Genomic DNA, 15,750 nt, shown 5'->3' with positions numbered 1-15,750 from the left:
GCTTCAGGGTCAGGGACAGCATCCCACAGGGAACATCTAAGGTGAGACCTCAAAGATAACTAGTAGCATGTCAGATGAAGGGGGTTGGGGAGGAGCATTCCAAGCAGAAGGAACAGAAGTACAGGGGTCCAGAGGTAAGAACATGTTGGGTTCCATAAGAGCTTGTCAAAGCCAGGCTTTCTTATCTGTGGCACTGTTGACATTTTGGTCTTTGTTGGAGGGGCTGTTGTAGAATGTTTGGCAGCATTCTGGCCACTAACCACCAGATGGCAGTAGCACTACCTCCCTAGTTGTGACAGCTATAAATATCTCCAGGCATTTTGCCAAAAGGGCCTTCCAGGTGAGGCTAAAATCACCCCTGTTGAAAACCACAGGGTCTGTTTATATGTGCCTATATCAAATGGGCAAGTCAGAATAGTAGGATATTGGCAGTTCCGGAGGATTCTGCCTACTAATTTGTGACAGCTTGGTAACAGCGTTAGGACGAGTGTTAAGGGGTGAGATTGCAGAGATAGTGGGCACAGTCTAGTCAAAGGGCCTCAGCAGCCGTCTGAGCGTGAACATGTGCTGACCAGAAAAAATATTTAGGTGAACCTTCCAATATGCAGATCATTTAAAGCCTTGAGGAGTGGGTTTTTTAAGGAGCTTTTTCAAATGGACAGTGCCATTATTTTAATTCCTTTTTATTATTTTTTATTTTTTGGTTGTGACTGATGTGGCCTGCTTTCATTCCTCCCACCCTCCCTTTCCCCATCCCTGTTTTTCTCCTTTGACAATTACTTAAACATGTGTTACGATTTCTTATAGGTTGTAGATGTATCAAAAGGAATTATTAATGCAATTAAGGATCCAGATTCCAGAGGGAAATCTTTTGCCTTCGTTGGGTAGGTGACTAGAGTTTGACCTTAAAATTGTGCTCCCTGTTAAAATGAACAAATTGTAATGATTTATAAGAACAGTAACTTCTAAACATGTCACTACAGTTTTATTTGTTGCATTTTTAGTTTTTTTCCTCTACGGTATTTATTCCAGAAATTTTATTCACTAGCCCCAAGGTCAGTGTGTTTCAAAGAGCTGTCCAAAGTCCGCTATAGTCAGAATCTCCTGAATGGTTCCTTTAAATCAGAATTTTGAGTGAACTGGGGAATCTGCTTTAATAAGTGATTTTTCTCTCATCAAAGTCTGAGAAAACCAACTGCCCTAGACTATTACATATACTTTGTCCAATGATCACCAAGGATGGTTTTGTACTATTCCAGTGATGTTTTTAACATATAAAAGGATATTATTATAGATTCAAAAACACAAACAGAACACTTTTAGGGAGTAAGTACAGTTGTAAAATTAAATTGCTTTTGATAGAGTATCGCAATGTGCCCAAACGGTTGGAGATGGCTGGTTTTGGGTACAGTAGTGTATTGTGATGCTGATCGTTCATGATATGCCGTCTTTGCTGTTAGGACACATGGGGCACAGTTAAGCTATGTGACTTGCCTGATTTTCTTAAATCTTGCTTCAGCTGGGTTTAGAACCTCTTTTCTGACTTAATTAAAACTAAAAAGTAAAGATTCAGTCTGCCAGGTTGATAGGTACTAAATCCACCTAAAAATTGGCCCAGAACCCTATCGTCCTATGAAACAAACTGATGACACCTGATGTCCATGAAAGGTGAGAATCTGATTAACAATTAAGTGATAGCATAATTTCTAAGAAATATTTGCTTCCAGGGACACCTGGGTGGCTCATTTGGTTAAGCCGCTGCGTTTGGCTCAGGTCATGACCCCAGGATCCTGGGATCGAGTCCCACATCGGGCTCCTTGCTCAGTGGGGAGCCTGCTTCTTTCTCTGCCTCTGCCTGCTTGTGTTCTCTCTCTCTCTGACAAATAAATAAATAAAATGTTTAAAAAAAAAGAAAAGAAAAGAAATATTTGCTTCCAGAGAAAAGATGCTTTTCTCTCTAAGCCAGGAAGCATAGTATATATTCTGAGAATTATGAATTCATACATTGTTATGTTTTTCACTTGTTGAAGGCTTAGTTTAGTAAAATTGTCAGTGTTAAAAACCATATTACATTTCTATATCTAGCAGCTGCAGGATGTATGCCTTTCTCTGAGTTCCTCATTCACTGTGTTAGCATAGTTATATACTCCAGGAGAATTAGCTACAAAAACTGTGTTCAGCTCAGGGTCCATAAATCACTAGACTCAAAGACGTCTGATCCTAGTCAGACTAGGATTCCAATGACAAGAAAATAGAACTGTCTTTACAGACTTTGCTTACTACTTGCTGGAAATAACTCTTAGCCCTTTCCCTTTTTACCTTGAGGGAAAGAGACCTCCAGTCTCTTTCCTAGGCTGTGGTGCGCCATACTTGTTTGGCACATTGGTGGGAGAGTAGTGCTCGGCATGGCAATGTACGTATTTTGTGACTAGCGTAAGTGTAGCTAGGCATCTGTGTATCTCTTTCTGTCTCTTTAGCACAGGGGAAAACTTGGCTTATTTCTCAGCACTTTGAGGTGAAGACAGAAGCATAAGACCTTAATTTTGCTCCTAGTTTTTTCATAGTTTTTAACTATAGGATTTTGGTCCATCCATCATTTGTTCATTAAATACCTATTATAGACCCATATATACATAAAAATGTGAGAACTGATAAAATCAGCAAGGTCACAAGGTACAGGATCAGCATATGCAGCTGGGTTTCTATATATTTGCAGATGAACAATCTGAAAATAAAAATAAAATAATTTTATTCACAATAGCATCAAAAGAATAAAATACTTAGGTATAAATTTAACAAAAATAAGACTTGTATCTAGAACATTGCAAAACACTGCTGAGAGAAATTAAAAAAGAGTTAAGTAAACAGAAAGACATCTCATGGTCATGAACTGAAAGAGCCAATATTGTTAAAATGGCAGTTTTCCCCAAATTCATCTGTTGATTCAAGCCAATCCTATCCATATTCCAGGAGATTTTTTGTTTTTTTGTTGTTTTTTGCTTTGGCAAAAATTGGCAAATGAATTCCAAATTTATATGAAAATGCAGAGATCCACAATAGCCAAAACCAATTTGACAAAGAAGAATAAAGTTGGAGTACTTAAATTTCCTAATTTCAAAACTTACTCTAAAACCATAGTTATAAAGACTGATACTGGCATGAGAATAGAATATAGATGAATTATCAGAACTGATAGTCTAGAAATCAACCTTTGTGTTTATAGATGATTGATTGTTGACAAAAGTGCTGTGACACTTCAGTGGGGAAAGAATAATCTTTTCCTTAAATGGTCCTGGGAGATCCATATGCAAAAAAGTTGAACATGGGGCCTTAACTTCACACAATACATGAAAAAATTAACTCAGAATATATTAGAGTCCTAAATGTAAGAGTTAATGTTATAAAACTTTTGGAAGAAAAATGATCTAGACCTTGGGCGAGGCAGAGTTTTATTTTATTTTATTTTTTTAAGATTTTATGTATGTATGTGTGTGTGTATGTGAGTATTTTAGAGTGCGAGTGGGGCGAGGAGCAAAGGGGGAGGGGGAGAGAGGGTGAAAGACTGTCAGGCAGACTCGGCATTGAGTGCGGAGCTGGACATGGGGCTCGATCTCATAACCCAGAGGCATGACCAGAACCAAAACCAAGAGTTGGATGCTTAACCGACTGAGCCACCCAGGTGCCCGTAGGCAGAGATTTTTTTGATGTGCTATCAACAGCATACTTCATAAAAATAGATAAAAGTGATAAAAATCATAAAAAATGATAAAAATAGACTCCACCAAAATGAAAAACTTTTGTATTTCAGAAGGCTCTGTTAAGAAAATGATGATAAGTGGGGAGATCATCCACTAAAAGGCAGGGGATAGGTCAGAGAGGTATATGGAAACCTTGAGGGACTGGGGAAAAGACAGGAAGTTTTCCCGGGGAGCACAGAAGAACAGCTCTTAGGAGAGCAGAGTAAGGTAGCACAGCGGAACAGAGTCTTCTGTTCGAAGTTAGTGATCAGAAATATAGGTGAAGTCAGTTAGTCCCGTTGTATTATTTCTCCAATTCTGTCTTTCTGGGGTTCTGACACAAGGAAGACAGATACTTGTATGAACCAGAAGAGGGACTTGGCTATGCTAGTATAGTGGAGAGACAGCTGGGGGCAAGGTTTTGCTGAGGGTATTTGCAAAGGAATGACTATAATGCGGAACCATGAAAGCTTAGCTGGGAAGGACACAGGCTTCAGTGTGCCTTTCTCTGTGAGTGGAGGCACTTAAATGGGTCTTTGAGTCACAGTTAATGGAACACAAAGTGCTTCAGAGCAACTGAAGAGCAAGTGTATTACATATAATTAGTTTACCCCTGATACCAGTATTGCTTGTCGTAGTGAAGATTACAGATTGTTTTTTGGCATAGCATGTATGCCCTGCAGTGATCCTTACACATCCTTCTGGAACTTGAAGGAAGCTATTTGAGGCCTTTGTCAGATAGTTTCCCTCGCTGACATTTTCATGGTTTTTTTGTTTTTGTTTTTGTTTGTTAAAGTGTCAGAATGAGGAGTTTCTCGCTTATTAATCACGTTTATTCAGCTCTTGAGCTCTCACAGACTTTCTGAGGCAAAGGGGTCTAAGCAAACGGGTGAAGAGATATTAAAATGTATTATAAGCAATAATAATTATTAAAACTAGGTTATACCAGGACAAAACTGTTCAGATCTGTGGAACAGAAGCAGCCTCAGGTATATGTAAGAATATAGTATGTGACATTTCAAAATATGGGGAAAGGGTAGATCATTCAGTAACTGGTATTATATCTACATAAGGTAAAGATAAAATACCATTTACTGAATGATCTACCATGTTATGGATTAAAGAATCTCAAAACATTAGAAAGATATGTAGAGGGGCACCTGTTTGGCTCAAGTTGGTTAAACATCTGCTTCAGCTCAGGTCATGATCCTGGAGTATCAGGATCGAGCCCCACATTAGGCTTCCTGATCAGTGGGCAGTCTGCTTCTCCCTCTGACCCTACCCCTCTCATGCTCTCTTTCTCAAATAAAATCCTTTAAAAAAAAAAAAGTGGGAATTTATGTCACTAGTTACTAAAGAAGGATTTTCTTTTCTTTTCTTTTTTTTTAAAGATTTTATTTATTTATTTGACAGACAGAGATCACAAGTAGGCAGAGAGGCAGGCAGAGTGAGAGAGAGGAGGGAAGCAGGCTCCCTGCCGAACAGAGAGCCTGATGCGGGCCTCGATCCCAGGACCCTGAGATCATGACCTGAGCCGAAGGCAGAGGCTTTAACCCACTGAGCCACCCAGGTGCCTAAGAGGGATTTTCTAAATATAAAATCAAACCATAAAATATATCAGAACTTTTGCTTAAGTGAAATATTTAAACTTGTGTATGTCACAAAACAAACATTAAAAAGCAAAATACAAACAGCAAAAAATATTTCCAACTATGTCATTAAATGTAAAGAATTCTGGGGCACCTGTGAGGCTTAGTCAGTTGAGTGTCTGCCTTTGGCTTGGGTCCTGGTCCCCAGGTCCTGGAATCGAGCCCCGCATCAGGCTCTCTCCTCGGTGGGAGTCTGTCTCTTCCTCTCCCCTCTCCCTACGCATCATCACATGTATGCACAAGCACCCCCCCCCCCATATAAAGCATTCTTAGAAATCATTCTTTGTAGATAGGGCTTCAGGAAGAAAGAGAGAAATGAAGTGTATGTGGCCAAAACTATATAAAGAAAAAAAAATCTCTATCATTAAAGTAATGCAAATCAGAATGTTGGGGTACCATTATTAGGGCAGATTGGCAGCAGTTTTATGATTAAACTCCTTTTTGGTGAGGGGGCTGCTAGCATTTTATGTGAATTTATGTGAATTGATACGACCTTTTTGGAAGGCAGTTTGGAAATATTCAATAAAAGCTTTAAATTTTCCAAGCATAGTTGGAGCCAATTCCATTGTAGAATACACTGTAAATACATAATTATGGATAAGTACAAATGTTTACTGTAAGAGTGCCATTGAAGCATTATCTCATAAAAGAAAAATATATTTTAATTACTTAAATATCCCCGAGACTGGGAATTTATCCAATAGTTATGATTGTATGCAGTGCAATTTATGTGCTGTTAAACATGCACTAGAATATTGAGTGACATAGAAAGGTGATTGGGATTTAATGTTAAATGAAAGGCATTACAGAATAGGAAGACCTGTGTAATCTTACATTTGTAAAAACAAAAAAATGTGTATTTGTAAGGGGATGAGAAGGCTGCATTAAATATATTAACTTTATCTCTGATGGAATTGTGGGTGAGTTTTCTTTGTGCCAATCTGTATTAACTATAGTGCTATGTGTTTCGTCTTTCATAAGAAAAATGTTAGTTTGTTAAACTTAAAAAGAAAATTTGCAAGGAGCGAATAATTTGGGGAACTACAAATTTTCTTTTGGTAGGCCCAATCGGTACCTCCTTTTCGACCTGGTGCAGTATGCCTTTGCTGTGGCTCACAGACCCTTCCTGCCATATCCTTTGCCACATTTTGCCTATCGGTAAGTAAGTGGTTCTTTTTATGCCTTCTAAAATAGAGCTAACGCCATACATTTGTTTGTAATGCTGTCATCTAGGGTTATAGGGAGAATGTTTGTTACAGTAGAGCTTCTGAATCTCTAACTCGGAGGTGCTTCTGATGTCTTGGTGTTACTCTAGGACAGAACCAGAAGTGTCAAAGAAAGGGAGATGTGCTTAGTGTGGGTGAGAAAAACAATGTGTATTAAGAGGTTAAATCTGCAGTTCTTCAAATTCTCTCATTAGAAACCGTTGGTTTTAATTTGGAGAAGTGTCTTGCTTAGCAGGTTGTATAAAGGAACAATCAGGTTTCCCTTTGTTTCAAACCTCTCTCCCAGATGTGGGAAAGGATCTTTCTTTATTAAACCAATCTGGTCACATCACTGGGGAAAGGAGCTGGGTTGATTCACTCTTGATCTTGTGATACCTTATCTTCTTTCTTCATGTCTTGCTTCTTGATTCACTTCTTCCCTTTGCAGGTTTAGAATATCAGAATGATCATGTCACAACTTCGTGGTCTGGTCGGGGAGACCTTCGCATCCAGTTTGCCAGGGATTGACTTACAAACCAACATGGCATTTCACTCCTGAATTCATTCAACAAATATTTCCCAAATGCCCTCTATGTCTGAGGCAAGGCACTAGAGACTCAAGATATTATTCTAAACCCTTAAAAAGCTTGTGATCTAACACAGGTATTGGAAAAATAGGCAGACTGCAGCGTGATGATACTGTTCATTGGGGTGTTCTGTTTGTTAAGTCATCTCCTTCATCCTCAGTACTCTGAGTGACGTGGGTAGGGAAGAGCACAAAGTGCACGTGAAGGATTAGAGTTGGGGGCCAAGCACGAGGAATACCTCTGTTTAAAGGACCTGCAGTGTCAGAGAAATTTATCAAGAGGCTCAAAGCGAGTCATCAGACATTTAGGTGAAAGAAGTGAAACATTTGGAAGCCTAGATAGGGATAGGAGGGGGTGTTTTAGGGAGGAAATGACTGTTTCAAGAAGGGGATCCTGGCTATTTGTTCACTTCTGTGTCTCCCACACCTGGAGAAGTGCTTGGCACTTTGTCAGTGTTTGTGGAATGAAAGGCTACAGAAAAGTCAGACGAGGTGAAGGACTTAAAAGTATCCACTGGAGTCAGTAGTGAGGTCATTTTAATAGTGGCTTTGGTGCAGTTCAGGGGCCATAAGCCAGACTGCAGGGAGCTGCTTTCTTGGCTGAGCAGGAAATTGAGAATTACCGCGTAGTGGAGTTGGCATATGTACACGGAGTGGCCTGTCGAGGACACAGAAGTGGAGAATAGAAGTTCTCTGTTAACACCCAGCCAGAGCACAGAGTTGGAGGTTTGCTGTGCGTGTTTTAATTATGCTGTAATAGTCCAGTATAGTGCCATCTGGACCGGTTGTCTGGACTCTGAGACTTTATTTGCTCCTGGAGAAATTCTGACCCATCTTCAGCTTGCTTTTTAATTTTTTTATGCATACTAGAATGATGTTTTTAAGTTTTTAGAAAGCTGTGGAGCCCCGCATTCAGTGACCCACTGGAGGCCTACGAGGTAAATCAGATAGAGGCAGAGCTGCTCTAGCTGTAGTGATGGGTGTCCTCAGAACCTGAACACCCAGCCTTTGCCCCAGTGCTCTGTGGGGAGCCTGAGGAATTCCTAGGGTTCCCTGGACTCAGGGTGAGACCCCCTGCTCCGAGGATACTTAACAGGAGCTCGGCAGTTAAGGAAAACCTTTTTAACCCTATTTTCATAAGAGTGGAGAGAGAGATGCCATTAATTGAGGCAGGTGGTACTCTTGTCCTGGGTTTTCTGTTTGCTTCCTGATTTGAATCATTTGTCTTAGGCATCTCCTTACTTTTCAAGTTTTTTGGTTCCCTTGGGATATTTTTTGTTTGTTTGTTTGTTTTTGTTTGTTTTGTTTTTGTTTTTGTTTTTTTTTGCGGCGGGGGACCCTGTTTTTAAGGATTACAATTTGCATCTTCCTTACTACTTGGCTTGCCCGGTGTTTTTAACAGAAGCATATCTGAATGTGTGAGGTTTAAATTAGATTAGATGGCATTGACTTCTCTGAACGTCAGATATTTTTGTTTATTTTGTTGGTAGTAACGGCTTTATTTTAATTTTCATTTGTTCGGATTTGTTGTATCTTCCGTGGAGAACAGGACTGCCACAAGCTACGGCAGTCGGGCTGGGTTAGCTTAAAAGGAAAGGTAAACTCACATGTAGGGGTGCCAGGGTATTGGTTATTTATTTTTTTTTTTAAGATTTTTTTATTCATTCATTTGACACAGAGAGAGAGAGAGAGATCACAAGTAGGCAGAGAGGCAAGCAGAGAGAGGGGGAAGCAGGCTCCCTGCTGAGCAGAGAGCCCGATGCGGGGCTCGATCCCAGGATCCTGAGATCATGACCTGAGCCTAAGACAGAGGCTTAACCCACTGAGCCACCCAGGCACCCCATTGGTTATTTTTTTAAAAACAAAACAAAACAAAACAGTCAGTGAGCTTCCACCTGTATGGCAGCCTTTCTCCCGGTGCTTCTTGGAGGCCAGCTTGAGTACTGGGTGTGGAAATGCTATCACATGCGCCATATTTATTCCTTTTTCTAGGTGGGTAGCACGACTCTTTGAAATGAGTCCGTTTGAACCCTGGACGACAAGGGATAAAGTGGAGCGGGTGAGTATGTGATGAATATCTCTCCGGCCAGGTACTGGGCAGAGAACTACAGAGATGGATAAGTTAGAATTGATTTTTGTTTGCTTGCTGGGTTATTTGCATGCTGTTGTCCATTATCCTTCTATCTGAAGCAAGCCCTGCAGCTTGGGCCGTGAAACTCACCCCACCTCAGCCTTCTCGGGCTGTGGGGATGCTCCCTTGGCTTCTCTCAGATGTGATCTGTTTTCCTTCTCGGCTAGATCATTCCCAACAGCACACAAACATGCCTTCAGGGCTCTATTTTTTTTTAAAGGTGAAGCCCTCCCTTGTCCCTTCTAGCCACCGTCCTGTTTGTCTGGGTCCGTTTGAGTCGTAACTCTTCAGAAGAGCTCTCTGTTCCTGCTGTTAACCATTGCTTACCTCAGTCTTTCTAACCCACTCCATTCAGGCTTTTATTCCCACTTCTCCCCACAAACTGCTCTTTTCCAGGTTATATGTGATCCGGACTACCTATGATCATCCCTTCTCCCTGTGAACCCTCACTTGCCAGTCTGTTTTCTGGCCATCTCCATATTCCCTTGCTTTTTCCTCCTCTCACTCGGCCATGCTTTTCAGTTTCTCTTTCTGGTTTACCCTCTTCTCCCTGATCTGTAAATGTTGGGGGACTGATAAGCTCTGTCCTCAGCCCTTTTGTATCTTTGCTTAACCTCTGAACGACTCTCCCCTCATCTCATGCTCCAGCTGCTGTCTGTGAGCTCAAGGCTGCATTTTTATCTCCAGCCTTGAATTGCTCCTCACCCTTCCCAGCTGCAGACTCTTAAATGTATTCGGATCTAAAACAGTTTTTTGAAACTTAACATCTCCGCAATTAGAACTGCAAACCTGCTTCTCTCCTGGCCTCTCTCATTTTAATTAATGAGATCACTGTTCTCTCTGTTGCTCAAGCCAAAAATTTAGGAATTCTCCCTTGATTTATTACTTTCTCTTATCAGTCTAAACCAGTATTGTCCAGCAGAACTTTCTGCAGTTATGGAAATGTTCTGTAATCTACAGTGTTCAAAACATAGAGACTAGCAACGTACGACTGTTGAACATTTGAAATAGTGGCTAGTGCAACTGAAGAAATAAGATTTGAAGTTTATTTAATTTTAAATAATTTAAACTTAAATGAAAACTACCACATTTGTCCAGCGGCTGCTGTTTTGTGGAGCACAGCCATAGACCATCAGCGGGTATTATTCAGGCAACCCTCAAAATATATGCCAACTCTTAACTGCTCCTGCTTCTCCCGGCCCTTTGGTTTTTTGTTTGTTTGTTTGTTTTTGTTTTTGTTTTTCCAACTTTGTATTCTGAAAGTGTATGTAATAGCATTGAACATTTTTGGCTTAAAGAAAGGTCTCCACTCTGCCTACCCTAATCCAAGTAGGTCAGTTATTCCTTTCGTATTCTCTTGACCAGTTTTGGGCTGCCTGTTTTGTCCCTTTACAGAGTGTTGGGTTACACAGCTTTGGTTCTTTCTGTCTTGCTGTCTCCCATGCTAGTCTCCCACATTGCATGTAGAAGTGTTTTGAAGAAGAACACAAAATAAAATAAAAATTCCATATTGTCTCTACATTTGAAGACCTGTTGACCTTTCTCAACAAGAATAGTCAAATGATCCTCTGAGTGTTACCTAAAAGTTAAAACAGAGAGAAGATGAGAAAGTAGCCCTTGGGGAACAGATGTGGATGGGACAGGCATGATCCTCCCTTCTGATCAGCTGTGTCCAGAAAGTTGAGACTGTTTTCGAGATATCCCTTCTACATTCCTGAAAAGCCAGACAAGAGGACTGACTGTCCAAATACTTGAGCGTGTCTTGTGCAAATGTGCCTCTTACACTGATAATGGAGTGGGCTTTGATAAATACATGGGCTTTCGATTTGGAGGCTGCCTCTTAGCATTTCAGTAAAAATTGCAGCCTTAGTCAGGTGGGGAGGATGTAGGAGTGAGGTGCTCTATATACACACTGATTCTCTTCATGCACCTTGTGGATGGTTTGAGATCGTGGAAGTCTTCCAGCTCATTCTCCTCCTCTACAAACAAGATGGGTTTGGTGTTTTTAGATCTGTGGTGAGCATCGGTCAACCAGGCAAAGTATAGTAGAAGCACAAAGGTTAATGGATTATCTCTTAGCAAGGAATAAACACCAATTATCTCCCTAATGTAGCAGTACAAATGGAAGCAGGAAGCCCATGCACAAGGGAGAATTGGGGAATGGGCTGGTTCTGCATTAGCCTCTGTTTTATTTTCTTCCTGGACCTCCTGTGAAGCCACTGTGACGATGTGGCTGGCGCTTCTCCATTGCAGATTGATTTCTCATTCAGTCTGGGGAATGGCTCATCCGGACCCAGTGTTCCTTGTTCGTGGTAGTGCTGGGGACCTTTACGCTGATATTTGGTGACCTTGCCTTTTTCTTTTTAAAGCTCTTTTTCTGTGGTCTACTTTTAGTGAGGTCCAGGAATCAAAACCAGCATGTGTCCTTTGGAAACAAGTCTTGGTAATGGGACTCCGGCCAGCTTGAGTGTTTCAGGGGTCAGTGAGATAGCACTTTGTGTTCTTGATCAGTTCTCAGAGTTCTCTGTGGTTCTGTGTGTCCACAGCTTCACATCACAGACATGCTGTCGCCTCACCTGCCTGGCTTGGAAGACCTTGGAATTCAGGCCACACCCCTGGAGCTCAAGGCCATCGAGGTGCTGCGGCGCCACCGTACTTACCGCTGGCTATTGTCCGATATTGAAGATGTGAAGCCAGCCAAGACTGTCAACTTTTAGTGGCCCCTGTGCTGCCCTGGGCTTTCTGTGTCTGTTGGTTTACCCGACTGGTGACCAGCCCACTGTCGTTAGAAAATCCTGTATATAATGAATAAGATCCGTCTATTAAATCACCTGAGGATAAATTCTGCAGCTTTTTCTTTCCTCACTTATAAGATGAGAAATTCAGTCATTTATATACATAATTTCTTTAAATATATATTTAATAATGATACATATCACTTATTCTTTGAGATATTGAAGGATTTGAATTTCCCTATGTCAGGCTATTTCTGGCATTTGTTTTGGAAGATAAAGACCCCTTTTTAATGTCCAGCTATTGTGATGACCCCAAGTGATATGTGATTGTCTTTTAATATCTATTAACTGAGAAGGTATATAGTGTCCCATAACTAACCTGAATTATTCACACTTAAGGTATTTTCAAAGATTTGTCTTAATGACATCTACATATACTTAAAAAACTAGGTAGTACATGTAGAAACATTGTCTGTAGACGTGGGTTCTCCAGTGACTTGCAGTAATTCCTCAGTCCTCTGCTTGGATCTGAACTCCCCGAGGCCTTTGTCCTGCTGCTGTCTGGACAACATCTAGGTGATTTCAGATCCGTGGGTGCGGGTGGGTTCTCTCCTGTGCAGAGGCAAGGCCGGGGCTCTGTTCGGTAATGCCAATGCTTAGGAATTAAAATTTTTTATAAAAGTTGTTAACATCACAGCCAAGATCCATGTGAACAGTTGGTGTGGTGAGGGCAAGTCCCTCAGTGCAGTACGATTAAAAACTCCCATCATTTGTGGTGAAGCCAGCAGACTACCATTTGTGATGACCCAAGGTTGGCCCCTGCATTCCAGTGCCCTGCAGCCCCTTGGTCAGTATGATGGGGGTGACGAGGAAAACCCTGTTCACTTCTGGTAATGTCCATCTTGTCCTCACAGAGTAAGGAGCATGAATGTGGAGGGTGAGTTTTCTACCTGCACTCTCACGTGCTGCAGAATCTTTTGTCCCCAGATGGAGAGAAGTGTGCTGTTCAGTGCAATCATGGACCAACTGCATCTGTATCACCTGGGAGCTCGTTAGAAATCCAGAATGCCTGGGGTGCCTGGAAGGCTCCATCAGTTAGGCCTCTGACTCTTGATTCCAGCTCAGGTCATGATATCAGGGTCCTAGGATTGAGTCCCGTGTCGGGCACTGTGCTAAGTGGGGAGTCTGCTTCTCCCTCTCCCCACCCTTCTCCCTCTCATGTACGTTCTCTCTCTCTCTCATATAAGCAAATCTTAGAAAAAGAAAGAAGGAAAGACATGCAGCAATGTGGAATGCCAGGCCCTACCTGTTGGATCAGGATCTGCATTTTAGAAAGGACCCTGGAAGATGTGTATGCACATGGGTGGAAAAGCACCAATGTGCAGAAATACTGTAACTGAGTGGGGCCGTTCCCATTACTCAGATGGCTGAGGCCCACCCAGACATTTTTTTTTTTTTAAGATTTTATTTATTTATTTGACAGGCAGAGATCACAAGCAGGCAGAGAGAGAGAGGAGGAAGCAGGCTCCCTGCTGAGCAGAGAGCCTGATGCAGGGCTCGATCCCAGGACCCTGGGATCATGACCCGAGCCGAAGGCAGAGGTTTAACCCACTGAACCACCCAGGTGCCCCCCACCCAGACATTTTAAATCAGAATCTCTAGAAAAAAAGACCCAGCAATTTTATTTTTATTAAACATGGCAGTTTATTCTACACAGTAAGATGTGAGAATCGTGTTCTAGGGAAATGAACCCAATACCAGCTTTCCTTTTTGTCTTCAGTGCAGATGACTTATTTCGGATGACACCCTGGTTGGTCGCAAGCCAGCCGGTAGGCACACAGATGGGCGGGTGCGCTCTGAAAAGAAATCATAATTCTATAATATAGAGCATCTTTTCTTACAGAATCTACATGTTCCAGCAGTGCTGTTTCTCATTTGTATCATAACTCATGGTGCCACATACTTGCTTTCTCTAAAAACCATGATTCAGTCAAGATAGTTTTTCTTTCCAGTCATGGCCAACACCTCCTGTATTTTCTAATGTGTCCTTTATTATCCTGATATGATATGAAAGCCCTAGCTTCTACAACATGTAATCAAAATACAATGTCCTATTAGTACAAACAGGAAGTGGAAGTAGTACATAATAAAACAACATGCACTCCTGTGTATTGATGTGTGCACAGCCATACAGAAGGCATGAGGGAGTTGTTGCTTTCTCGCCTCCGCTAGGTGGTCACGATGGGCACAGATGTAAACTGGCCTGTCATCACAGGGGAGGGGTCATGTTGGTCACCAAAACACTGTGAGCACCGCCACTGTTCTTGGTACCAGCTTCTGTATTTAGTGAACAACTACTTGCAAAGTTCAGAACAAAACAAAATATAATCCCTTCTAGGTTTATAGTGATCGTATTCTCAGAAAATGCAGTGTGGGGGCGTCTGGGTGGTTGAATCAGTTAAGCGTCTGTCTTTGGCTCAGGTCATGATCTCAGAGTTCTATGATTGAGCCCCTGCTCAGCAGGTAGTTGGCTTCTCCCTTTCCCTTTGCCTTACCCCCTTAACCTCCACTCATGCTCACTTGCTCTCTCTCATACTCTCTCAAATAAGTAAAATACTAAAAAAAATTTTTAAAAATCAGCATTTATTAACCCCATGCCAGATGTTTCTTATATCTGTAAAATAAAGTTAGATTCTAGTGTGTTTCATCTCCTACCATTCCTGATTCGTGCTGCTGGTGCTCCTGTCATCGCGATAACCAGAGGTACCCACAGAGTTTCTAGATGCCTTTAGGGGGCTCTACTACCCTACTATTGCTGTGATCCATGCACAGAAATCTTTGAGAAGTATGTTGTAGTCTTGTCTTGGGGGTCAAAGGTGGGTTTGGGCAAGGTGACAGTGCTTGAATGTAAAGATCGGAAACAGCATTGAGCAGAAGTGTAGTGTTTCCCCTCTCTTGCCTGCCAGTTGTGCAACACAAGCACCTAAAGTTCTCTGCTGGCTGTTCGACCAGGCAGGCCTAGGTCACACCATGGGTCAGTCTTCCAACTTGATCTCTGATTTTCCTCCGCCGCAGTACACTCTTGGACAGAGTGCACAGTTGAAGTTCAGAATGCAAAAAAGCTGCCATAGTACCTCTGGTGCTGACTCTCGCTAGTTACAGAAATTGTTATTCATCATTCATGGTTTTCCATGAATTAGCACAATAACCAAACTTGTGTGATTTTGACCCCTCCTGGTCAGCCAACCCCTCTGAAACTGTTCCTTTGGGCTGTCCCCCTGGCTTATCCTCTCATACTTCTTCCTTAGGCCAGTCCCAGAGATGTTCTTTTTCATTTTCCTTGGCTCCTGAGAATCCTGTTTAATCTGGGTTACCTGGCATTGTGCCTCAGCTCCAAATCAAAATGCCACGACAGTCAACTGACCATGAAGGAAATGTCTGCTGGGCGTTCATTGAATAAATCATGACCGGACAGTACTTTTCCTAATCCTCTTCTAAAGGAAACTATTTTCAAAATCAAAACTATTTTCTTCCTCTCTGTTGCTTATCTCCTCCTGTCCAGACTCTTCATATTTTCTGTTTCTTAGGGAAGACAGCCTTTCTACTTTTCTCAAATTGTTCCCAGGAAGCTCCACTTGGATCTTGTATCTCTGTCTTGGTCACTTGTCCACAGGGGACAATTTATGTCCATGTCTAGCACATGCATA

At 41.7% G+C, this 15,750-nt stretch overlaps 1 protein-coding gene across 1 annotated transcript in view; it reads left to right on the top strand.

Moving 5' to 3' along the window:
- The window catches only part of NDUFA9 (NADH:ubiquinone oxidoreductase subunit A9), a 34,842-nt gene extending 22,692 nt beyond the window's left edge, over window positions 1-12,150 (top strand). The window contains exons 8-11 of the mRNA XM_004778266.3: window positions 808-884; window positions 6,449-6,544; window positions 9,170-9,236; window positions 11,855-12,150. Coding sequence (XP_004778323.1) covers window positions 808-884; window positions 6,449-6,544; window positions 9,170-9,236; window positions 11,855-12,025 — 411 coding nt within the window. The 3' untranslated portion in view covers window positions 12,026-12,150. The remainder of the gene's footprint in view (window positions 1-807; window positions 885-6,448; window positions 6,545-9,169; window positions 9,237-11,854) is intronic.
- The last annotated feature ends 3,600 nt before the right edge of the window (window positions 12,151-15,750 follow it).

The sequence above is a fragment of the Mustela putorius genome, unplaced genomic scaffold (genome assembly GCF_011764305.1).
Source record: "Mustela putorius furo isolate JIRA1106 unplaced genomic scaffold, ASM1176430v1.1 tig00003988_pilon_pilon_pilon, whole genome shotgun sequence".
NCBI classification, from domain to species: Eukaryota; Metazoa; Chordata; class Mammalia; order Carnivora; family Mustelidae; genus Mustela; species Mustela putorius.
Note: the sequence above shows the minus strand (reverse complement) of the source record. Positions and strands in the feature narration are given on the sequence as shown.